The sequence below is a fragment of the Thermobia domestica genome, chromosome 12 (genome assembly GCF_964235325.1).
Source record: "Thermobia domestica chromosome 12, izTheDome1.hap1.1, whole genome shotgun sequence".
Classification (NCBI taxonomy): domain Eukaryota; kingdom Metazoa; phylum Arthropoda; class Insecta; order Zygentoma; family Lepismatidae; genus Thermobia; species Thermobia domestica.
In genome coordinates, this window is record NC_137465.1 from 127,508,964 (window position 1) to 127,536,298 (window position 27,335).

General features: G+C 34.6%; 1 protein-coding gene across 8 annotated transcripts in view; it reads left to right on the plus strand.

Moving 5' to 3' along the window:
* gro (TLE family member transcriptional corepressor groucho) overlaps nucleotides 1–27,335 on the plus strand; it is a 408,405-nt gene that overhangs the window by 252,726 nt on the left and 128,344 nt on the right. For all 8 annotated transcript variants that reach the window (XM_081734075.1, XM_081734080.1, XM_081734081.1 and 5 more), the window contains exons 5-6: nucleotides 13,784–13,846; nucleotides 21,235–21,309. In XM_081734075.1, the coding sequence (XP_081590201.1) occupies nucleotides 13,784–13,846; nucleotides 21,235–21,309 (138 nt within the window). The remainder of the gene's footprint in view (nucleotides 1–13,783; nucleotides 13,847–21,234; nucleotides 21,310–27,335) is intronic.

Below are 27,335 nucleotides of genomic sequence, written 5' to 3' on the forward strand. Positions count from 1 at the left end.
CCATGTAGTTATATTTAAAGTATTTGACAATAGTTAAGGTGGATCACTAGGTGTTCTCGGTGCTATGCTAAACGCTGCTTGAATAGTGCGGTGTTGCCAGATTATGTCGAGTGTATACTGATGCCAGATAATAAAGGAAGTAATCATGGCATTCTGTTTGGATACTTACTGGAGAAATTACTTCTCGACCCTTACCGCAATTCACAGCTAAGTTCCGCTTCTTGAACTGCAACGCTAGAATCTAAAACTTTTCTCATTGTGACTACCACAGTAAACGTACAAATTTGGCAACAACGCATTATGGCGTTCTGCGCAAGTTTCTTCTCAAAATCTATATCCTTAAATGTAAATTAATATTTAAATAAAATGTGAAACATAACACGAAAAACAGTCAAACAATATATCTATTTCGTAATAAGATCATTACTGTAAAATACCTTACAGATACAATTAAACATTTCATAAAACTAAGCACTTCTAGTAAGATCTAGCAGCAAGTGACATCTTGTGTGTTCGTTGTAAAACGAATAAAATATTTTCTTTTATTTGTTACCTTTTTCGATATCAGAAGACACAACAAAATGAATCAGTGTCTTATGTTGTAGCTGAAACATAACTCTATCTTATACTACAATATTTATAATATGTAATGTTTCATTGCACAGTAATTAAGGGAATGAGCTAAAATACGTACTGACTTCCGGGTGGTGATCCACCTTAATTTTCCTATGAAATAATGGAAAACAAAATTACAATGTCATTTGCATGGAGATTTAACATTAACAGATTAAGTATGCTGGTTGGTTGCTTAATTTGTAGTTCAGTGTCGGGGCTATATTAACACGTGGGTCTACAGCTTAACGTGGGATCTAAACCACATTAGCTTCCACGTATTTAATATGATATTCTATTTTTTATATTAGTATTTATGTTCCATATTTCTACGTTATGTTTGGACGAGGGGCAAAGGGTTCCTGGCGACGCGAACTTATGGTAGACAATAACATTAACTGTGGATTTTCTCGGTGTTCTCCAATTCTCATTCCACCAGTTCCTCTATAATGCCATTTTCATTATTCATCTGTCGACTTTATCCGAAAGAGCATAATTGTGGGACCCAAAACTGCAAATTTAATTTCATTTCGATATTTTTCTTCCTATTGTCTTTTCTTGCACTTCATACATCAAATCCGTTGTTTTTTCACATACAGTAAATACGGTCATTAACAAATACATGTTTTCGGTCTTTCTTCTTAATAGCTGCTTGCTTTCCTTTTGCTGTAGTACTGGTTTACTGTATAATAATTCTATCCTTAAACTTTTTGTTAGAATTGGCTAGCATTTGCGATCACTACTTCGCGGAACCCTTGAGAAAAATGTGCAAATGACAAGCTGTTTCTTCTGGAATTGTAGATACAGGAATCTAATTTCTTATTGAAAATATCCTTGCATGTGGAAAGCTTTACTTCTGTACGAAACTCCTTCAACACTATTTTGATTATACACGGTTATTATTGTGTGTATTTAATATTTAAAACAAGCTGTGTGTGTGTGTGTGTTGTGTTTTAAAATTAAATCACTTCACAGTTATCGATAAATGAAGTAAAGTTAAATATGGTGTACATCACTTGCCTCACTGGTTCTTAATTGAAATACACTTTCTTTTAATAGTGTTTTTCTTAACCTGTCTTAATCAAGACTTCTCTTATTTTAAAAGTTAATATCTAGATATTATCTGAAATGTTATATATATATATATATATATATATATATATATATATATATAGCTGCATTTATGTTTCTAGATGTATTAGGAAACATGTTGCAAGAAACTTATATCTCGTCAACCCGGCTTTCCCCACCCTCGAATCTTTTCAATCTGCCTAAGTTAAACAATCGATAGTGTATCTCGAGCACGCACTGATGACAAACTCAACAGCGACGAGCACCGGAAATCGGATATTGGGAACCGGGACTTCCTCGTCGAACAGAGTTAACAGTTCTTGACTGGTGCTGTGAACATTGTTCTTGTTTTAAATATTATCTCGTAGATAGGGCTTCTAACTGTGGCACTGCAATCAGTTGTGCTTATCTTTCCCTTGAGTTAGAGTTTATACCTGATACATTTCTTTTACTTCAAATGTGAACAACTCATCTAGTGAAGAAGACCCGGGAGAAGCTTAGATGAAGAGATACGGGTAAAGGAGTTTCTTCAATGAGCTTGTTACAAACTTTATATTTTTCACTTCCTTCAAACAGTATAGTGAAAACAACACATGCTTTCATCATTTCTAGCTTTTGGTAACATTTGATAGGTAATCAGTTTCTCATTCATCGTGTAGCAACTGATATGACCAGTGTGGTCATCGGCAGTTTATTTCAGTTTAGAGTTTTTGGTAAGTTCATAAGGCACATGTTCGGAAAAATAAAATAGACTGAAAAAAAAGTCTGAATAATTTACTCTGCAAGCAAATTTTGTTAATGAAATATTTAATATTTTCAATCTCTACTTAAAGAAAGTTGTATTAATAAATAATTGTGGAAATTCATTACTTGATGCACAATGAAGTGTTACTCAATGGAGCTACACTAGTTTTCTAAAACTCAAGTGCAAGTGCACAAATAAGGAAATAGATTGATATCTTCCAGGAGAACTCTGTATATTTATAAGTACTGTTTATAGTGTGTGTAGTATTCGTTTTACTACCAATAGCAGCTACACAGTGTACGATAATGTCTTAAATGTGTTTATGTCACCAGGGTGTTGTGAGTAATAAGTGTGATGTAGGAAAAAAAAAGGGATAGATGAGTTAATGAAGGCAAGTATTGTAAGAAAGGATGGTAGCTTTTTTAGAGGAAAGGAAAAAAAAAACGTTCTTCATCCTTCTTGCAGGAATCAATGCACAGAATCTCCAATCAGTCGTAAGACTTGAAAGTAATTGTTCCATAGCAACAGTCTTCAACATCTTGTTCTATCCTCTGCACTTTTTAGTCATTGTCGTACAGTATGTAGCTGCCGACGATATCTTATCAGCGTTTTTGACCTTCATTGACGAGACCACATTGTTAATTTCTGAAACAGCCGAAGAATATGAATATTGAGACCTTGACCCTTATTTGTGGCTGGTTAGCGTAGACTCGCCTTGTGTAGGAGACCTGGGTTCGATTCCCAGTAGGAGCTAATATGGTTTTTATCCGACGTTAACGTGTAGGTCTAGGTCTTATATAACCTCGGTGCTGAACTCCAAATATACTAATCAACATAAAGAGGATTAAGTAGTCTCAAACCTTACATTAAAAAAAATAAATGAACAAGTAAATAAGAAGTAAAACATTGTTTTTAAAAGTTTGATTTATCTAATGCAGGAACACACAATGTCTTTTGAATATAGTTTCGTCTAGCCGGCTAGAGGCTTTCGTTGGTCACATTATTATACACATGCCACAATTGTCATTTATAAATTCACATTGTCCAGTGATTGTTTATTGACTTTCTTTATTTGTTATTTCCAACATGAATTTGGAGAAACGTTGCAGGTAGCGAATATTGTACCTAAACTCAGGGCCAGATTAACACACTGACGCCCTAGGGCAGGACGAGGAACCTGCGGCCTTCTAGGCTTTTTGTTAAAAAAAAATAAAAAATAAAAAATCAGAACTGTAATTATAAAGTTACATGTATCAAGTAATAATTCACTACAACACAATATATTTTCATATGAAAATTATCCAATCATGTGGTTAATAATTGTAAAATAACTACAAAATTACGTCTACTCAAAACTATCATATGCGGTCTTGGGAAATGGGCATTGTCAATGTAACCTTCAAAACAAAAGGGTGCCACACTCCTACCGTAGACTATATTTCAGGAACGTCTTGCATAGTAATGTACCGGTAATGTAATTTCAAGTATTTTCTTCTTAACGAATTTGGAAATGTTGATGCTGTTGTTCATTCTGACTGTTGTTTTATTACACATGAAACATTTTTATATTTTGATTCAGACTTTTGCTTATTTTATATAATAAAATATGTTATACTTAATAAATTAAGTAATCACAGTCATGATACATGAGTAATATTAAACTTTTCACTTTGTGATTATGAACGAGTAAACTTTTTATACCTCCCCGGAAATTGCAATCGAAACGGTCCAGAGAGCTAATATCAGGCTTGGGATTCCAACTTAAATATCCATAACTCGAGTGTAATGCAGTCATACCACGGATACTTGTAATCAATCAAATAATGAAAATTACACCAAAGCTTGTAAAAAGAGTAATGCTCTTTCTTCCATTTTAGAGGGTGTTCGGAAACAAATGAATTCTGACACAAGAGTATGAATATATATAATACAATACAATACAAACTTGGATGTGCGTCGTTTGAACTACAGCGGACCAAAAGTTGGTTGAAAGTATAAACTGGATGAGCGTAATTCAAGAACGGTGTCGGACGAAGCTCGGGTAAAACAAACAAAAAGTCTTATTTTGGAGCCTAGATTCTGTTAATGCAACAGTGAATGTGAAGCATGACCGTCAACAAGGTTACCCTCAAAGCATAGGAACTTCATGAGGTCTGCTACAAAGAAAAAATGATAGATAAGGAACTGGAAACTTGTACACATTCCATATCCACTGGTATATTAAAGGAATCTGGATACAAAATGACACCTATATTCTTTTACCCGATGTTCATCCGACATCACGTTATCAGGTTATGACCCTTTTTCTATCATTCCGACTAATTTTCAACGGGTTGTAGCTCTGAATTAATTGAGAAATCATCCCGAAGTTTTTTGGTGTTGACACCTTATTTATTACCTAATGGTAGTATTATTAACAACAGTTTTCAGTTCGATAGTATATATGAACAGTGTATTACCTAAAGTTTCAAGATGAATGGAAAGTAGAATTTTTAGTATCTCTTAATTTAGTATTGATCAAAAAAAAAAAAAAAAAAGTTAGAGAATGCATTCAGTAGAGTCCTCTGGTTGACCTACAGGGCCAAACATTTTTCTCCAAAAGTTGTTCGCTTTTCCTTGATCTCTTCAATAAAACATACTTTGGTCTTTTAAAATTTTCGAGTGACCGCATGTGGTTCCATAATAGTAGCTCTGTGAGGTAAGCAGAGCGCTTCATTCAATGCGCTCTTAATTTTTTGTTGTATCACTCAAATGTAAACGAACACTTTTACTATTTCCTGTAATATAACATCTAAACAAAAATAAATAAATAAAACCAGACGACAACTAAAATATCATTGAAGGGGGTTAAACTAATGCATTAGAAGAAGAAACATCAACTATTTTGTTACGATCATATACACGAAATGTATAGCAGTTTTTTTTCTCTGTGTTCTCGTAGTTGCATTTACTTAGGTTCTTTTGGAGAAATTGCGTTTATTTACAACGCGAAGTTTCTCTCTGAATCGCGTTGTAAATTTTGTTATGCGTAGTCGTGTTCGTGTACGCGTCATCACTAATCCAGATTGAAATTTTCACAAAAAAGAAAAAAAAAAGGAAAGGGGGAGGAATAACTCCGTTTGCGAACTTTTTTTTTTTTTTTAATTCCGAGATGTTCTCTCTTATCGATTTGCGGAGGAACAGTGCTGCGACCTGTCGGCTCAGATGATTGACGATTCTGATTCGTGAGTGTGCGTCGACTGCCAAGCCTGTTAATACTCAGATATATTGTGTAGTTAACGACTTAGTTCGTACAATGGTATCAATTTCTGTCTAACTTCTTTTACTTTTGTCCTACATCATACGAAAATAAGCAAACAAAACGAAAAAAGAAGGGAAAACTTACAATGTAGGTTTCGTGGAAGACTTTTTTTTTACTTTCAAGTATAACTTAATAGGCAGTTTCTTATGTAACTCACTGAGTGTTAAGTTCTGTTTGCTTATATCTGGAACAAAATTATAAGTTAATTAATTATTTTGTAAATAACATGTCTGTGGCATAAATAAACTAACTCTATGGCCTATGGAACCTGGAGGTTCAATGCAGCGTTTACAAAAGCTCTCCATTGACTTCTATCCGTAGCTAACTGAATCCAGTTTTTACTTTGTATTCCTATTTCTGAGAGATCCATTTTAATATTGTCTTCCCATCTGCGCCTAGGTCTTCCTAATGGTAGTTTTCCAATTGGTTTTCCAGTTAAGACTTTGAAAGCGTATCTGAAATTTCTACGATTCTGGCTAAATACCCTGCCCACCTAAGCCTCCTAGGCTTGATGACCCTAACAATGTTAAACCGTATAAATTATGTAGTTCCTCGTTATGAAGTTTCCCCATTCCCGTTCCTTTTGGGTCCGAATATTGGTCTCAGGATCTTGTTCTCAAATACTTTGTCTATATCCGTCCCTAAGAGTAAGCGACTATGCTTCGCAACAATATAGAACAACAGGCATGATCCGTTTTATATATTTTAATCTTCAAATTCCTCGATAGAATTCGCGACGACAAAAAATTTTGAACTGAATAAAGCACGAATTCCCTACTTTTAGTCGACATTTAATATTTTGGCGAATATGTTTTTCGTCTGTTAATATTGATCCTAGATATTTAAAAGTATACACTTATCAAAAGTATTATTTGATATTTTAACGCATCCATAATTTGCCGTATTACGATCCCGACGAACTTTCATGTGTTTAGTTTTCTCTGTGGCATATCGGTAAATTTTAGTAATAAGCTTACATTTAGTTATATTAAAATGTGATACTGAGAGTTCTATGTAAAGTCCGTCGTGGATTGCCAATTGTCGAATTTTCAGTATATAATTTTTCATCCACGCGTTATTAAAATCAATAAGACGTATCTTAATTAGTGATTACCTGTAAAATGTAGCTAGTATTTTGAACTTCGTTCAATAATACAGTGTTTTTGAGTTTCTCCAATTCCTTCGCAAAATTCAGAGGAAAATATGTCTAAACTAATTGTTTTACAGATAGTATAATGCGTTTATTTAACAGAAGTGCAATTCGACAAATTTCTTTCTAGTCTCCATGCTAATTTTTACAACAGCACACCTTCCTCCCTTCGTCCCTCTTTTGACTGAATAGGCGGGGTTGCAATGTCTGTCCTTTCCAATATTATGGCTTATATGAAACTGGTGTCAGGCAATGTAAGAAAGAACAAGGAGCCTGGTCTTGGGAACTGATAATCAAGCATCAACTTAAATGACAGCATTTGGAACCGTGGCAACTAGGACTCCACGTGGAGTTGACAAATGACTATCAGTTGTTTGAAATGAGGATTCTGGCTATTTAGGTATCAGGGGTATTTTCTGGAAGATCTGTCGGGCGATGACTATTTATGGCACAAGCTACTGCACACAGAAGGCGACAGTCTTTATATACGAACTGCACTTCGATTGAAGAAACGAACAATAGACGTGATGTTACAGTAACAAACAAACAAACTCCTTCCTTGAACTAGAGCTCCCCAGTAGAAGGTGCGAAGGCTAGCATTTAGCAACACGAGAAAGTTGGGTTCCATTTCCGATAGGAAAATTCATGTAACTTAGTTCGGATACAGTGTTGAGATATAGCTCCACATCTCATAACCTCGATCTTAAAGAGTATGTTAAAACAAGCAAATCAAATAACTTCTTGAACTATCTAAAACTCTGTTATTAACAGATTTAAAACAGGTTTTCCATTTGACCTGTATGTATGTTTTTAGGGTAAGGTTGTGTACGCTGTTACATCGAGATCCGTTGGGTCATAGTAGTAGGGACCCCCGTATATCTAGTCGAGTCAGCAAAAATTTTAGTGATGTCATAGGTCAAAGGTCAGTGACCTTGGCCCGGGGTCAATGACCTAGGGGTACATAGGACCACCCCCTCTAAATTTTGGCAGGGGAGCCATGGCCCACCCCCTAAATTTTGGCAGGGGTACATAAGACCACCCCCCTTAAATTTTGGAAATTGTCAAATTTAAAAATTTGGTGTGGTAGCCTAGGACCATAGTATGTACCTCTATCAGTATTGGATGTCTATGTCGTTCCCTTTCATGGGTAAAAAAATTGCCAAAAATTCAAATTTCGGGGGTTTTTGACCTAATTTATCCCCTTTGATGAGGTATTATTACCCTATATAGTTATATGGGCGTATACAGGGGTTCATTACCTTTTATAACATATGGGTATATCAATGCACCCCTTGAAAAATTTGGGAGTTGTACCTTGGCCCACCCCTTAAATTTTGGAAATTGACCAATTTAAACATTGGGTATTATAGTACAGGACCCTAATATGTATTATGATAAATTTGGGTGGTCCACCTTGTTCCCTTCTAGGGGTACAAAATTGCCAAAATATAAACGTAAGCAATACGTTATACCACGTGGTTGGTTTTTGGTCGATTTTATCCCCTTTGATGAGGTGTTATTATCCTATATAGTTATATGGTCATGTATAGGGGTTCATTACCTTTCATAACATATGGGTATATTAATGCACCCCTTGAAAAATTTGGGAGGGGTACCTTGGCCCACCCCTTAAATTTTGGAAATTGACCAAATTAAACATTGGGTATTATAGTACAGGACCCTAATATGTATTATGATAAATTTGGGCGGTCCACCTCGTTCCCTTCTAGGGGTACAAAATTGCCAAAATATAAACGTAAGCAATACGTTATACCACGTGGTTGGTTTTTGGTCGATTTTATCCCCTTTGATGAGGTGTTATTATCCTATATAGTTATATGGGCGTATACAGGGGTTCATTACCTTTTATAACATATGGGTATATTAATGCACCCCTTGAAAAATTTGGGAGTTGTACCTTGGCCCACCCCTTAAATTTTGGAAATTGACCAATTTAAACATTGGGTATTATAGTACAGGACCCTAATATGTATTATGATAAATTTGGGCGGTCCACCTCGTTCCCTTCTAGGGGTACAAAATTGCCAAAATATAAACGTAAGCAATACGTTATACCACGTGGTTGGTTTTTGGTCGATTTTATTCCCTTTGATGAGGTGTTATTATCCTATATAGTTATATGGGCGTATACAGGGGTTCATTACCTTTCATAACATATGGGTATATTAATGCACCCCTTGAAAAATTTGGGAGTTGTACCTTGGCCCACCCCTTAAATTTTGGAAATTGACCAATTTAAACATTGGGTATTATAGTACAGGACCCTAATATGTATTATGATAAATTTGGGCGGTCCACCTCGTTCCCTTCTAGGGGTACAAAATTGCCAAAATATAAACGTAAGCAAAACGTTATACCACGTGTTTGGGTTTTGATCGATTTTATCCCCTTTGATGAGGTGTTATTAACTTATATAGTTATATGGTCATGTATAGGGGTCCATTACCTTTCATAAGATATGGGTACATGTGTGCACTCCTTTAAAAATTTGTGAGGAGTACCTTGGCCCACCCCTTAAATTTTAGAAATTGCTCATTTTATATATTTGGTATTATAGTACTGGACCCTAACATGTATTATGATAAATTTGGGTAGTTCACCTCATTCCTTTTAGGGGTACGAAATTGCCAAATTTTAGTACAACCACGTGTTTGTTTTGGCTCAATTTATCCCCCTTGGATGAGGTTCTATTACCTTATATGATTATATGGTTATGTATATTGGTCCATTCCGTATTATAAGACATGGGTATATTGATGCACCCTTTAAAAATTTGAGAGGGGTACCTTGGCCCACCTCTTTATTTTGGAAATTGCCCAATTTAAACATTTGGTATAATAGTATAAGACCCTAATATATATTACTATAAATTTGGGTGGTTCATCTCGTTCCCTTTCATGGGTACGAAATTGCCAAATTTTAGTACAACCACGTGTTTCGTTTTTGACCTAATTTATTCTCTTGGATGATGTTCTATTACCTAATATGATTATATGGTCTTGTATAGGGTCCATTTTCTATCATAAGACATAGGTACATTGATGCACCCCGGGAGGTGTACCATAGCCAATCCCTTAAATTTTGGAAATTTTTCAATTTAAGCATTTGCTATCATAGTACATGACCTCAATATGTATCATGATAAATTTGGGTGGTCCACCTTGTTCCTTTTCATGACTAAAAAAAATGCCAAAATATAAACATAAGCAATATGTTGTACCATGTGTTTGGTTTTTGGCCCAATTTCTCCCCTTTGATGAGGTTTTATTACCTTATATGGTTATATGGTCATGTATATAGGTTCATTTCATATCATAAGACATGAGTACATTGATGCACCCTTTAAAATTTGGGAGGGGTATCTTGACTCATCCACTCAGTTTTAGAAATTGTTTAATATAAGCATTTGGTATCTTCGTACAGGTCTTCAATATGTACCACTACAAATTTGGATGGTCCACATCGTTCCCTTTCATGGGTAAAGAACTACCAAAAATCAAATTTCGGAGGTTATTGACTCCTATTTAGCACGTTATATGGATTATTACCTCTATATGTTTATGTTCTCTTTTAAATTTGGGAATTATAAAATAACATAATTTGGTAAACGTTTTCTAGGACCCATTGGTGTTTCTCTTATGGCCAAATATTCAAAATTTAAAGGTTATTAACCGGCTTTATTATTAAATGAGTACAGGATTTATTACTTTTTCATAAGACACAGGTGTATTTGTGTACCAATCTTAAATTTTGGGAGGGGTACATTTCTTATTGTCATATCAATAATTGGTAATTGTTCTTTGGGTAAATCATTGTGAAATATTAGTATGATCACGTGATCAGTTATTGACCTATGATGGGATTAGGAGTCCAGGACATTGGTACATTTAAACTTTGTAGGATAATTTGAGAATGCGTCATTGGTATTGATTATTACAGCCAAATATAAACGTAAGCAATACGATGTACCACGTGATTGACCTTGATGAGGTAGTGTACAGGGATACATAGCTAACCTTATTGAATCTTATGACTCATAGTCTTAAGGGAATACATGCTACAACACTGGCAAAGTTATTGTTGATGTAATTTGATTGGTTGATCACTATCTTTCGTGCAATCTGATTGGCTGATCACTATCTTTCGTGCAATCTGATTGGCTGATCACTATCTTTCGTGCAATCTGATTGGTTGCTGATTTTCAAATCTTTGCTGCATTCAGTTTTGTTTTGTTTAACATTTAAAAATCTTGGTTTCGTTCAACATTTTGGACTCACTGATAAATATGATCAAAACCGTTTATTTGTTAATCGAATAGTTAAAAACCGGATAAAGTTTGACGGTTAACCGTGAAACGTAAAATTTTTTTAGTTTGAAATTTTTTGTTTGAATTTTTTTTGTTTCAGAATTTTGTTTGAAATTTGTTTCAAAATTTTTTGTTTGAAAATTTTTTTGTTTGAAATTTTTTGTTGCAAAATTTTGTTTGAAATTTTTTTGTTTAAAATTTTTTGTTCGAAATTTTTGTTTTGAAATTTTTCGTTTCCAAATTTTTTTGTTTAAATTTTTTTTGTTTCGATTTTTTTTCGTTTCAAAATTTTGTTTGAATTTTTCGTTTCCAAATTTTTTCGTTTCAAAAATTTTGTTTCAAAGTTTGGTTTGACATTTTTAAAAGTTTGTGTTGTGCACTCATTAGTAAAGAACCGGAACTGTTTAGAGCAAAAACCTCTGGTGAGCCATGGTTCCCCTGCCAAAATTTAGAGGGGGTGGTCCTATGTACCCCTAGGTCATTGACCCCGGGCCAAGGTCACTGACCTTTGACCTATGACGTCACTAAAATTTTTGCTGACTCGACTAGATATACGGGGGTCCCTACTACTGTCATATTTCGATGCGGTTTTCACTCATTGAATAAGCCATTCCCAAGGAAGGTTTTTGCATATAAAATATTAACTAATTATTCAAGGAAAAGCAAATAATTACTGCAACACCTGACAAAATTATCCTAAAATATGATGCAACCAGAAATGCAACAAAGTGAGGTGGGTTGCATATAATGAAGATCTTCATAACCTTTTATAGCCAGCTTTCTCCAAACAGTTTAACGCTGATGATGGATATTGAGGTCATTTGCGATGTCGTAAGTGCTTATTCCCCGGTCTTGCTCAACTTTTGCCAGGATATCGTCTGTTTTTCTGATATCGCCTACTTTGATTGTTCATCCACTTCCAGGAGCATCTAAATGTCAAGAACAAAAGCGAACAATCATCACGATGTTACTTTTGATAGATTTTGCTCATAAGCAGTACAAATTTCTTCATGGATCTGCTCAGCATTTACACCAGTACCGAAAGAAAATTGTAAAAAAATATCGCAGTTTTGCGGAAGGTTCACTTATTCATCTTCACTTTGCAACACTTTCCGTCTGATTCAAAGAATTCCAACACTTTTTGCACATCTAGTAGCCTCAACGGTCAGCTATAAAATGACGTTAGGCCTTACCCGCTGTGACTGATGTACCCTGAGATTTGGAGCACTAACGCCATCTCGTGCGCAGAAGGCTAACTACATTTTAGATCACGTGATATTTTGATGCGGCTTTCACTAATGTAATGAGTTATTCCTAAGGAAGTTTCTTACCCATAATGAAATAAATACGTATATTTCAATAATTTAAATAAGTTCAATAATTTCTTTACGCATGTTTCGTAGGAAGACCCAATTACGATTATTAATGTCTTACTCTTAGTTTAGGTATCTACTGTACTACTAGAGTAACAAAAAAAACCGTAAAAGAAGTTGTAACTGACTTCGAAAACGCACCAAAAGACATAATAAATAAGCGTTTAAAAGCAGAAGATAGTTTATTAGAGAGAGAGAGAGAGAGAGAGAGAGAAAGATATTCACGAAATCCGTAACAGGACCGTAACTCAGCTCTTAGTGCACAGAAGTCTTTGAAACAAACTACAAAACAGTTAATACCGATGAGCATGTGCCGAATCACGTGGTGATGCTTCTAAAATCAGAGGCGTTTCAGCAATATCTCTAAGAGGACAGCTTAAAAATTTTAAATGAAAACAAGGGTTGATTTGCCCCTGTTGAAACAATCAAACTAACTTTACCATATCTTACCGAAAGGAATAGTGGATAACAAATTAAAACGAAATACAAAAGTGCACATGCGGAAACGAACGATACAGTGTTCGAAAACAGTGACGTCTCGGGAATACCTCTGTTGGGTGAGGAGGTAAGGTATGACAAAGTGTTTCCTCTCAAAGTTGTTCAAAATGTAGCGATTATTTCAATGGGGTCAAAATCAATCTCTGTTTTCGTTTAAAATTTGAAGTTGTGCCCCGTAGATATATTCCTGAGACGCCCCTGATTTCAGAAGCATTACCACATGAGTCGGAACATGCATTTCAGTATCAATTAATGAACAACTATTAAGAAATATAACAAGCACTATTTATCTTCATATGTTAGTGTACAAAACTAATCAATGAATTCTTTCATATCGTACTCCAATTTGCTAATTTCATTAAGAACTGGACGAGGAACATAGCACACATGATCGTGTGCTTCTGGTCACATTTACTAGGCTGTAACGCTTGCCAAATCATGTTACAAGCACTATTTCATGGTTATTTACTTTTGTATATTCATGCGTAATCCTTTCTTTAAAACTGAACTAAAGTACGATCCATACGGGTAATTTAATTACATTTTTATTGAAGTAGTATTTTTTAACGTATTGTTCCATATTTCTTGTCTATATACGAAGCCATAGTGTAATAAATCAATTGGTTTCACAATTTTCCACTTTACTTCTTCTATTATTAGTAGAAGTTTACTTTATCTGATCACATTTTTCTCTTTTGTGTTTCAGACTGAAATCGCTAAACGACTGAACGCGATAATAGCTCAGGTGTTGCCATTTCTAGCGCAAGAGGTAAGTCTATTTTGTTTTACTTAAATCAGAAGAGAGATTCTGCAATTATGATACTGTAAACGAACACAAAGCTAGGAATTGTCCACTAAGTATCAAAGTGGTATGCAAGGATCATACTATTAAATCAGTCTGATTACGTTGAACAAAGATGAATATTGTAAAATAAATAAATAAATACATTGTAAACTGAATAATAATTTATTATTTGTTCTTGCATTCAAACATGTGTTTAAGAAATCGGATTATTATCTTCATGTGAAAACCTTTTGTTTACTTCAGTTCAAGTATTTACGCGAATAAGTGAATGTACTTCTTCGAAAATTAAATCCTAAGAAGCTTCAACATAACACGTATACCAATCTATAGATTTCGTTGAACTGAACGAAATATGAATGAGTTTAAATTGTGTTTTCGAGAAAATCGATTAAACCTAACTGTTATGATGCCAAAATGTATGTCGTTGGTTGCCAGTATTTGATAGTTTTCATTCTGTTTGATCAGGTTGTTTATGTGCTGTGTGTATAAAAGTGTAAGTAGCAGATGGTATACGTTGTTGTTTGCCTTCAGTGATTTCTGGTACATACTACTTGAACAATAGGTAAAACTGAGTAAATTCTGAGTTAATTACAATTTTTGCTTTACGATCTCGTTCCGTGCCAGAATAATGTTTGCTTTACATTATTCCATTATAACTAGTGGAATAATGTCCTTCCCCCATTTTATTTTGCCTCCCTCGATTTATCGATTCATGTGATTAAAACACCTAGCATGCAAAAGGACAAGTTTTGTAAATTTCTTAAGTGTTGAGACGAAACTTACCTGCGTGTGTAACACGAACTTCAATATTTTTAGAGTATCGTTATCTAAGTTAAGAACGTTCTTATTCTGATTTTTCGAAGTTTATTAAACAACTGAATGTGGGAATTGAACACTAAAGTTGTCCAAAGAGTGAACATTTATTAGAAATTTGATTTTAATAAATGACTAGCTGAACCTGTAAGGTGTCACAGCACATCATCAGACTAATAGAGCATGAGTCTCCTCCCCATACTTACTGACAATGTGTGAACATTTACTTTACAGATACAAGTGAAGTAAGGGAGGGGACTCATAAAGGGAGTGAATTACTGTAGACGAACACATAAAAGTAGCATTCTAATGTATACAGTAGACTGTGGCTAGCTAGGGGCTTTGCTCCCAAACCCCCGCGTTTGCTTGGCTTATGACCTTACACCTCTCAAACCTACGATTTTACCGAATTTCAAGTTTCTTTTCCTATTTCAACTAACTAAACGATAAGATTTTGTATCCCAAGAAAACTCCCATTTAAATAACATGGAAATTTCTTCATTCCACCTTTAGACCCCTAAAAATTAAAAATACTCACATTTGACAACTTTTCTGTGGGTTAGTCCCAAAAAGCTACAATCATGCCAAATTTCGACCTTACACGTCAACCGGAAGTACCAGTTATTTTATGCCAATGAGTGAGTTCATGTAGTTTTATATAAAGGTACGATATTGAAGTGAGTTTGTGGCAAACTTGAAAAACTTATACATGTCAAATAAATCCATAACTTTGTACTCCTCTTGCTGACCTACAGGCCTTTGAATTTGTCAGCAAGCATTAGGTTTCGCCATTCAGATTAAAGTAAAGCACCTGCAATGTCCGTCAACCCGCTCTATTGAGCTTAGATACGGGTTGCCTAACATAAGGCTTTCATCTCAGCAACGCCGTACCAACAACGTTAATCTCATAGACTAAGAACAATCCCCAAAAACGTTGAATAGAAAAGTAACGGCTAGTTTTTCTAAAAAAAAAAAATTGAGAACCAGCAAATCCAATCAAAATTCGGAATCGACCAGCCAAGACGGCAAGCTTCCAGAGCTTGAGGTTTCCGGCACCTCATTGTCAAAAGAATTTGCCACTAATATAAACGTAACGTTGTATTGTATAGATATTCCTGCTTGTAGGAAAAATTTCAGGAATAAATTTTTGTACCAATAACTATAATAGCAGAGCTTCATACGGGACCGCTGTAGTATGAAAGGTAATTTTGGAGAACATAGCGCTTTAGAACATTGAAAGTTTAATGAAATGGAATGGTGACAGCTTCGGGTATAGAAAAATATAATCTTTCAGCTGAACAGTGCCATGATGAGAGGGCGGAAGTTCATGACACACATATTTAGGTATAAAATGCCCTTTAAAAAATGAAAAAAATACCTAAAATTGTGAAAAACTTAAATTTGTAACTTGAAAAGAATAAAACAAAGATACCAAAGGATGGGCATTGTGTCCACAATACCATAAAAAATAAAAATATGGTAGCTTTCTCAGTTGAAATAATTGTGAGAGTTTATTTAAATCAAAATAACCAAATAAACAGTAAATTAAACAATTTAATGATTAAGACACACACAACAATTTATTCAGTGTAAAATGCACTACCCGCATCTCGACCTACTATGTAGCATTGTATATTTCGATGTCCTGCACGTTACTGCAAAGATAGTCCTCCACGTAAATCGTGTAATTGTTTAGAATTAACAAATTGCATATGAAAAATCGAAAAAAATGAAAATCAGGAACACATTTTGGGGGAGAGGAGGGGTGCTTCCTACACTTCCTCGTTCCGTCAAGGGACAGACCGTAAGTTTAGACAACAGAAATTATACTTTTAAAATATTCCGCGCGCGCACAAATTAATTGTGAAAATATTTAATGAAAACGAAAACTTTAGGTTTTCCCACTTACATGTGGTTGCAATACACTACCGTTGTCTTGGCAACGTAAAGACAGAGTTAAGGATTGTAAATTGTCATCTTATGAGCAAATGTGTTTATTTCCGTGCAGAGTCTCGAGCATGTTGCCAAAATCAAAAGAATAACCAAAAATAATTAAAGAAGAAACATGTCAAAAATTACGAAAACATCATCGAAACTTAAGAAAAATGACCTAAACGCTGAAAATTGGCAAAACGTATTTAACAAATGCACTTTAAAGTTCTCTTTTTCAGAACGAAGTGTACTATGATGTGTATTTGTAATTTGATAGGCGTTGAGTCCACGATACCAGAAAAAAGACGACATTTCATAAATTTCCGCCCCTAATCATGATCATGATACTCCTCTCCAAGCTGGTGTATCACCTACAGTGCGTGCCTTTGGTGCACGGTGTTCTGGGTTCGATTCTTCGTGAGAGCTCTGAAATTCGAACCCATTACGCTGATTTGATTTTAACCTTCTGTAGTTACAAGTTTCATATAGCCCCGTGCCCAAAAGGAATACTAAACTGTAACTGTCATTATATTAGCTAAGAACTCCTAAAATTGTAATTTTGTGTTTTGTAGGTGAAAATGACATATTCGAAACCTTTACCACTGTTTCATAATATTTCTAATCTACCAGGGAGCTGTCCTCCAAATTGTATATTATCTTTTGTTTTACAGCCTACATGCGTATATTCTGTACTCATGGCACGTGGATTCGATTACCGGTGAATTAAACTGTAAATCTTTACGTTTTCCTCATAAAACGAGTTCTTCCGTCAAAAAAAAAGGGGGGAAAGGAAATTATATAGTCTGTGATACTTCAACATTGTTTCTGTAAGTTAGATCGATTATTTTTTAAATTAACGAAACTGGCTCTTCACACACTTAAGAACGCAACTCAACGATGTAACTTTGAATTCAGAAAAGAAATACAATAGATTACGTTCTTATCTCCTGTCTAACCGGCGTCTGAACCGTAAGTTTAAGAATAATTTGGTTTTAGCATTTTAGTCTTTTATGAGCAACACCGTCTCGATCATATCGCATTTTCGATCGATTGTAATATAATGCCACTACCAAAAGTTACTGTAAACTAATAAGTATTTGTAAACTTGGATATATCATGGAAAGGATTTTTTGAACGTATAAAAAGATGAGACTCTTTAAGAGGTACAAAAACTCCCTTAAAATAGAATTAAAAGGTAGGATTTGTCATGTACTTTGTTTGTATTTCAACCTTAATCGACACTATATGAGACGAAGACGTACAGTTTAACATGGAATCCAAACCCTACATGAGCTCCCACCAGAACTTGTAATACACTGTTTGTGTTTTAAGTGTTGCTATTATTTTAAGTAAAATTGTCCAATTTTCAGTTAAAATTATTCTAGTTATGTGAAAATCATATGTGTGTTTGTTATATGTAAATTACGAATACCACATATCTTCTTGTTTCCCTAAAAATCGTAAAACTTAGTTTCTCTCTCTCTCTCAATTTGTGTCTAAAAGAATCTGGAATCCTACCAATAAGGAGTCTTCCCTAAGTAGTTCATTAGATCCCACTTTGTACTAAAATTACCAGGCGTTCTCGTCTCCCGGGGTCAGTTCCACATTTACAAATCTGCTCCCGAACAAATTTCATTCAATGTTGTCGAATGCAAATTGTAGGTCTATTAAGCAACTGTAACTAAAAAATGCTGTATTGCGTTCTCTTTCGAAGAATACAAGCCAAAGAAACGTAGATAACTGGAGATTCATTAATGTAGTTATTTTTAATATATTATCGTATAATATAAATCTGATAAGCTTTACTTTGCACAGTAATATCTGGGGATAACTTAATGATAATAGAACATAACATACTATAAATAATGAAACTAAAGAAATTGGTAGAAGTCGAAACAAAATGTAGTACTATATTATTAACAGTCAGATCCTCCTACTTGTTAATAATATTGAACGCTCTTGCTGCATCAATTTTTAGCATCGCACATGACAATGTATTTTTATGATACAAAATATTAATTGCTTTTTGGCTTATTTACAGGCTTTGACAAGATAGATAGATAGAGAGAGAGAATAAATAAAATGAAAGAAGTGTTAAAGCAATAGTTGCATGCTTGTGGTCGTACATTTTTTCCCTCAAGATTGAGGGGCGTGTGCACGAAAAGGAAATCCTGTATTACTCTATTGTTTTGCTTTCAGTGTACATATGTCGACGTTACTGATTATCCACACGAGCTGGCGTGCGAGGAGGGGAGACAAAACTATGTGTGGATGGGGCTCGTTCCGTGTCTCCGGAACAATCAAGTATAATGCGTTGGTAAACACGACGCGAGCAAATTATTCGCGACGTGAGAGAAAGCGAGAGAGTCACAGATCGAAACGCAAGAATATTGACTTGCACCGGCCGGCTATATATATATATATATATATATATATATATATATATATATATATATAATGTGTGTGTGTGTGTGTGTGTGTGTGTGTGTAAAACACATTCGCTTCTACATCGATTTTTTTTAAGTCCCTTATTCGCCTCCCAACTCCGTCCTTTCGTTGACTAGGGTGAACTGGAAAGTGGTGAGATCACGTGCTAGATACAAAAGCATGGAAAGATCTCTCATGGGAATTGATCGTCTGACACGTAGATTATGAGAGGTTGGGGAGAAAGAGGGCAAGAAGAAGTATAAAAGTGTGTTTTGTACGAAGGACAGCAAATATATGATTTATTTAGGACTATGAAACTTAACAAAGAAAGAGAAAACAGTGTGTGTCCATTGATTGTGTACTGAATAGATAAATTGCAGAATGTTTGCATTTCATGTCATTTCTTCTATTAATGTTAGTTCAGGAATGGAACGAGAGATGGCATTTCGGAGAATTTCTTCGTGAAACGTTCCGGAGGCTAGCAGTGCCATCTCGTTTTCAGTGTGTGAACTATTTCGTTAAGGAGAGTTGAATGTTCAATTTGTGAATTAGTTGACGTTTTAAAGAGCTGCGGTAGGTAATTAACGATAGTGGGAAAGCAAGTAGTCTACACGATCGAACCTTGGCATTCATTTTCTGGTTATAATTGAAAAAAAATATGTAATATAAGATATATCTATAAGAAAATAAAGTGATAATTTGTAAAATTTTACTTCAGCTATACTTTTTTCGGGTTATATAATAAGTAATGATAGGCGATCATATATATATAATATTTCTATCGATAAAAAAAATTATGTATCTCGGAAAAAATATACATAAATGTGTTTAAGATCGATTATTTTAATGCTCGAACTGCGTACACATTCAAGCATGAGCACTTGGAAAAGAAGTGTTGAAAAACTCATCTAAAACAGATTTCGACTTACCTATTTGAAATGAATTTTGGAACACAACTAGCTCTAGCTCAAGAGTTTTTTGTCACTGATTAACCAGTATCCAGAGGAAGTAGGAAAGTTTAAAATTTATTCCAGAAAATAGAATATATTCTGGAATAGGATTACAATACATATCCTGTCGGAAGAAGCGGATTCAAATATTTTCCGTAAATTTATACTTCCCGTGCGAAGAACAGGCATTTCAGATAGTTTTAAAAATATGTACATTCATATTGAGTAAATTACCAAGAAAAGAAGAAATAAATGATAAACTGAATTACGTCTTCTTTGTTCCTAGAAAAAAATGGTCAGAGTTTAAAAAGAGACATTAGAGCTTCGTAATTCTGTTTAATGTGTTATAAGGTATATAACGAAAAAAAAAAGTATGATACAAGTATCCCTCTTAAATCGGCAGGAGTAGGGTAGGTAGTGTCTTCCTCATATTCAAAATGTAAGAAAAACTAGGAAATAAGTTATTGTGAAAGGATAAATGAGAGTTAGAAATATGCGTATGCTATTGAAAGTGTTTTCTTACTTCTAGTGCAATTAATCAATCTTCCAGATACAGCCTACAAGATCAACCTCTTCTGGAATCAGTAATGTCAAAGAGTGGAAATGAGTCAACCAGTGTATATGTTATTCCTGTATTTGCTTCGGGGAAAAAAAACAAAAAAAAAAAAAAACTAAAAGCTTCAGAAATGTGGCCGGCAGTGGCGGATCTAGCCTGGGGCCTACCCCCCAGTTTGAGTGACAAAAGTAATTGAAGCTATTATTTATATATTTTTGAGAGGTTATAGTAAACTCATGATGTACCTATCATAGTCTGGGGTATGGTTACCCCCGCACCCCAGGTTTTACCTTCTAGATCCGCCTCTGGCCGCCGGACCCAAATCTGGGATTTCAATCTGTGCATTAGCGGAAACTGTGATCAAATTATGAAATTTAATCTGAAGTTACAGGCAGATCTTGGTTTCGATTGTGCAAGAGCTTATTAAATGTGGCTTTATTAAGCAAATATTAAATTGTACGTGTCGATTAGTATTTATCGAAGGAAAAGAAGCTTCCGACTTATTACAGTTTCAAGAAAGGCTTGCTTCTTGACAAAGATGATGTAAACGGAAAGTTTGAAAATAAATGTACGTTCCTAATGTAAACTACAGTAGGATAACTTAGTGTTGAGAGTAGTTATTTTATTTATTTATTTATTTATTTTTACTTGAAGTGCTTTATTTCGCTTTTCAGCACCAACAGCAGGTGGCGACGGCGGTGGAAAGGGCGAAACAAGTCACCATGACAGAACTCAATGCCATCATTGGGGTAAGGAGAATTTTCTTTCAACTGATACTGTAAACTTGTGCTTTCTATTTTACTGTTATAGTAGTTAATGTTTTAAATTACTTACAATTTTGTTTTAGAGTAATTATTTCAAAACTGCATTTCCTCTATACTCTATTTTACCTGAAGTGCTTTCTAGTTAATTAGTGTTGTATTTGTAAATCATAAGAGAATGTACAATTTAGTCCGCATATTTCAAGCCTACATACATTATAGTCCTAGCGATAGGAGTGAGTAGAGGGCTTCTAAAAGTTGAGTATTCATTTTCTGAAGTGATTCAACAGTTTTATTATCCATAATATTTGCGTAATGCATTGTTTCCTTCTTCAATATTTTTTTTATATATGTAAAATTGATACATCTATTTGAGGATGTTTTCTTCTATATTCTTACAGAAATTTAGCAAGAATTCCCTGTAAACTTTTCTGTTTCCTGTGGGAAGAAACTAGAAAATTATTTTTTTAAATTGAAGTATTCACTTTTTCCGAAAGTTGGCTAAATATAGCTACATACTTTAATAGAATCAGAGGATTTGCTCTGATTAATTCCTGACTTTTTTTCCCCACATGAATATGGTAGAACACGAATTTTGTCCAATTAATGAAAAAAAAAAGTGTATATTAAGACCGTCACTTACGTATAATGTTCTTAATTCTCACGTGAACTAGTTGATGACAGGAGTGTGGTTTTCGTATATTGGTCGTAACACACATCATTGCATTGTTATCCCATTTAATGCGATAATTCTGTTCATGATTACATTCTTTTTTTTTTTTTTTTTTTTTTTAATGAGGTAACGCGGAATTTCTGGAGGAAAAAAGGAGACAATAACAACAGTGTGCTGCATTCCAGTGCTTTTTAAAATTTGCTTATTTTAATCTAGATGCGGTGATCCTGGTGCACGTCGTAAAGCACTTTAAATTATATCTCGTATGTATATAAAGATGTTCAAACTAATGTACTCAAAATTTTTTGTACAGTCACCAGCATAGATGGATATTCGTACATGTTCTATCGATGAATAGGTCAAGCATGACTAACATCCGATATCATTTGTTCCGTTGGGTTTCTTTTCCGTATTCTTCATATGAAACGACGTTGTAGAATGGTTAGGATTTGTGCTGATCTATATCCGTGGAAGAGAGTTTTGTTTGTGTCTAAATCTCCGAAACTAGGAACCGTAAGTAGATCAAAGAGGAGCAAGGTAAAGATGCGTATTGCATGAAAATCAATATAAACTAAATACCGGGCTACGCCTTTTTAAAAATATACCCACTAGTCATGTTTGGAACAGAAAATGCAACTTACGCTTTCGTTGTTAACAAGTGACGAAAGTGCGCAGCTCGTCCATAACCTCCCAGCGAATTGACTAATTGGAATACAGTTTTCAATATTTTACAGACAATTTCATTTCTTCTGCGTCAGAGAAATCTGAATGAAAATTGGTCGACCAGTTTCGGAGTTACTGCAAAAAGAACAATTAAGAGTGTCTCTTTGAACTCATTTTTTGCTGCTGATTGTACCAAAGTCGTTCAGTACATTCGTTGAACACCCTTTATAGTATAATGCATGCAACTTATGTCAACCATATTCTCCTTTATACCAATTACTGGAATAATCTAGTAAAATACTACTTACAAAACGACATAAACTTTTCCTGATCTAGCTTGCGGAATATTTTTTTCTTCTTACTGTGCAAAGCCATCAGAAACACTGGCTACACAAATTCTCTGGCTTATTGCGCACACGGTAACCATAGCAGAGCACCGTAGCAGGGTTTGTGTGGGAGAGAGAGAGGGGGCAAAGGTTCCAGTGTGCCTTGGCGAGTGGGGGCCACAGGGACCCAGCGAGCGGATCAAGAGATTCGCTCTGACAGCGAGACAACTGCTCCGTGGCGTTGCCCCTGGCGGTTCACCGCGTGCGGTCGTAGCCAGCTCCACTAATTGAATGCGGTTTGGTGAATCGTCTCCCTGGCTGTATACTCTCGTCCCCCCAACCCTTCCACCTCCATACACACACACACATATATACACACTCATATATGAACGGAATAGAGTTGGGGAAAGGGAAGGGTTTGGACGCCCTCAGACATGAAACAACACGATGAGATCGTTTTTGTGCTTTTTTTAAAAAAAAGCTTTTCTGGTTTTTTATTTATTGGAGCAAGAGAAACGAGGAATTTGCTTTTTTCTGCATCGTTTGTTTGCACACGTGTGGTGCACATGTACAACCAAATACAAAAGTATTGTAGATTTTTTAAAAGGACATTTCAAAAAGGGAAATAATAAGAGCTGAAGACTTTTAGGTTTTGTGGCTACATGCTTTTTAACTTTGATCTGTTGAAAGCACCGTTCACTTTTCTTCTCTTCTAACAAATATATGTTTCACATAAAATGAAATCTGAAGAACGTTCCGTAGAACATAGCTAACTACACCGTAGTTTTACAGTTGATAATGTCATGCTGTTACAACAGTCATCTATATTTCATTTTCAAAATAGAGCGCTACGGAGTAGAAACCAAATATCGTTTGCAGCGTAATTTTCTGGGTAATAAAAAGTGCACATACAACGAAAGCTACGTACCACTGTTAAGTATGGTACATTGAGTAGCTGTATTGTGAAAACTTAAGTATTGTAGAAAATAAGACTAATATTTCTGTGTGGAATCGCAGTTATAGTGACATGTGATTTTTTAAATGTTTTTGCGCTTAATAGTGAAAATTTTACTCTTCGCTCATCCAACAATGTTACCGTATTACAGGGTTTCTACTGATCAGAAAAGTCAAGGAAAACTCAGAGCAAATAGTGCAGGTCAGGAAAGCTCAAGGAAAAAGACTGGAAATCAAGGAAAGTCAGAGAAATTTTATAAAATATTTTTCTAACATTAATTGTACACCAATTTCAGCTTAACCAACCGTTATAGTAGAAACAGACGTAAAGCAAAGGGAGGTTACAACTCAGATTGGTGACATTAAAAACGAAATAAGCAATATTGTACAAGTCGCAGATCTTAATTGAAACAAAATGTGGATTTTAGTGTACCCTTGACACTTTATTAATGAATGTATAAGATATCTCGTATCGCCGCATGAAAACCAGAGGAACGTAACTCCATTTTCGTAGGTTTACAGGCGAGAGAACAAAAATATTTTCTGGGAAATAAATATTCTCTCTTTCTACCTAAATGCTTCTTTCACAGTTCCTATACTTTTCTTCGTGTTCGTTAACTATACTATTATCTAGATATCGAAAATTAATAACTTATTTTGCTTCCTCCCCCTTAACTTCTACAGTTGCCATAATTCATTTTGTCCCATTACCACTGTTTCGATATGATGGACTTAAGGTAAGTGGTGTAACTGGTTGTGTCATTACCATTTGTCATTGGCTACCATACCGAGAAGACAACGTACCATCACAGTTACATCTCGCGAAAGTCAAGTTCTTGGTGAACGATAGAAAACGGTTTGGTTCAAAGCAGCGTAACATCTCCTTTCCAATCGTGACACTTATTCTTTAGACATTTATAATCGCATCAGTAGTTAACATAATGAAGCTCATTGGTAGTTTCTTTTTTTGACAACTGTCTTTCGGCAGATCTAAACGAAGGAAGTCTGCTGTACTACATTGTTTGTCCTTGTTGAATTCCTTGCACGATTTTCAAAACTACTCCGTAGGAGTCAAACGTAATCGTTCACTAAGGAAACCGTCGAATTTGGCTGATTGGATGATTCCATTGTATGGATTTCAGGAAAGTGATGCTTTATTCATGATAACCGTACTGTTACATTCCCACGTAGGGAGTAATGATAATCTGCGAGACTACTTACACCTTCTGAACTAACTAACTATAGGACATAGCTGGAAGTACTCTTTCTTCAGCTTTGTCTGTTACGTGGCCACATCTCTCTAAGATTGGGAGAAGATACAATTTAAATTGAAAAGTTAAAACTCTCATATATTTACGAGCATTTCAACATGTTTCATTTAATTTCGGTTCGTAATATCCAGCTTTTAGTTTCGTAAATATAAGGGAGACTTCGTTACGACCTTGTGCTATTATAAATGATTAAAAGAATGTTTAGATTTAAAACATTTTATTGCACTAAACAACTATAAATTATCTGTAGAGTATTCAGAGATTGTAGGAAATCTCAACATACTTTGCTGTTTCTAAAAGGAGAAGAAAAAACAAAGCAAGATAACTTTCAATAATTGAGATTTTACCTGCATTTTAATTATCGAAGTAGCCATTTTGCTTTTTTTTTTTTTTTTTTTTTTAAGGGAGATACGATCTTCGGACTAATGGGGCGTTTACACTTAGTCGATTTGCGTTCGATTCAGTTGAATTGACGTCACTTTCAACTAAATCGACCGTGTAAACGGGACTTCAACTTAATCGCTTGTTGATCGAAGGCGACTAATCGACTGGCAACTGAACTGAAAGACGTTCTATTTTCTGTGATTGAAATAATTGAACACATCCATCGATCTGATTCGGCCTAGTTGCTTCGATTCAGTGGCAAATGCAGCGAGTCGATTTAGTCGTGCGACTAAATCGACCAAGTGTAAACGCCCCATTAATCAGATCTGGAGATCGGTAGAAGTTTAAAAATTGGTTCAAATACGAAAAGTAGAGCAGTCTTACTAAAATCAGACTGAATCTACTTCAAAATTACATGAAATTAAGACTTAATGTAAGACAATGCATTCTGTTATGATTTTAGTTATTCAATTTTGTGAAAGAAACAAATTTTTGAAAATTTCTATTCAATTAAATGGTGAAACTGAGTCCTGTGTGTGCTGAAATTTTATTGCATACTTATGTTGTGGTGGTAGAAAGAGGCAACAGTTTCAAAAGTAAAATAATTTCTAGTGAGTTTAAGGTTGTGAAAGTAAGTCTTAAAAATAAATAAATAAATATATATATATATAATATGTCTCTTTGATTATTGTACATGAAATAAACAAATTGCATCATCCATATCATTATTGATCATGGGAACAAATATCTTCATCTACTAAAACGGTAAGCATATTGGAAATTGCAAAACTAAAAACAAGGATATTACATGGTTGCTGTGATTTTACTGGTATGTTAAAACCATGTCGTTTGTGTTCTTAAAGTAGTCTTTATTTCGTTGTTAGAAATGAAAACTTGAGCGATGCTGACAAGAGAAAACTACTACTTACTATCAATAAATAATTAAAAAAGGTGCTGTGATCATATCTTAAAATAAATAAAAAAAAACTATTTTCACTTTTACGTGTACAATATACGGTACTTCCCATTTATCTATATTTGTAGGCGCTGGATGCCCGACTACAGTATTGAATAGTTTAGAATAGATTGGTTGGGTCAACTTGTTTTCTGGTTTAATGTAATATTGTTAGTTAAGACTTAGATATTAACACCCTCTCATTTCCTTTTCTCCTATTATCGTTACATCTGATACAGTGAAGAATAGAGTTGTAGCAGTGATTTTTTTTTTTTTTTTTTTTTTTTTTTTTTTTTTTTTTTTTTTTACCCTGAATATCAGAAGCAGCTGCGAGTTAACAAAATATGAAAATTGTGTAAATTTAAACTTCTCTCTATCACCAACATTCACAATTTACCAAAAAATGATACTCATAGATAGTGTTGACCGCCCCTGGTTTAGAAGATTTCTTGAAAAGAACATATTTATATTTCTTAAAGGTTGCTTCTGATGTTAAACAATATGTACTTTATTGTTGATATTATAATTTAAAAATAAAGTTGGTAACTTAACGAGACTGATACCGCACCAATATTTTGAAATATCTTTAAAATTAAACTTACTTAGTTTAAATTATGCTGTTATTTTCTAGTTTTATCTATTAACACAAGTTTATGTTTTTCTGTTTAAACGACCTGAAGTTATATTATACTTCATGTACGTATGAACCGTAAGGATACCATCGAGATATGTTTGTGTGTGAGCGCAAAGTTCACCTAGAATAACCCAACTGTACAATTTACAATGTC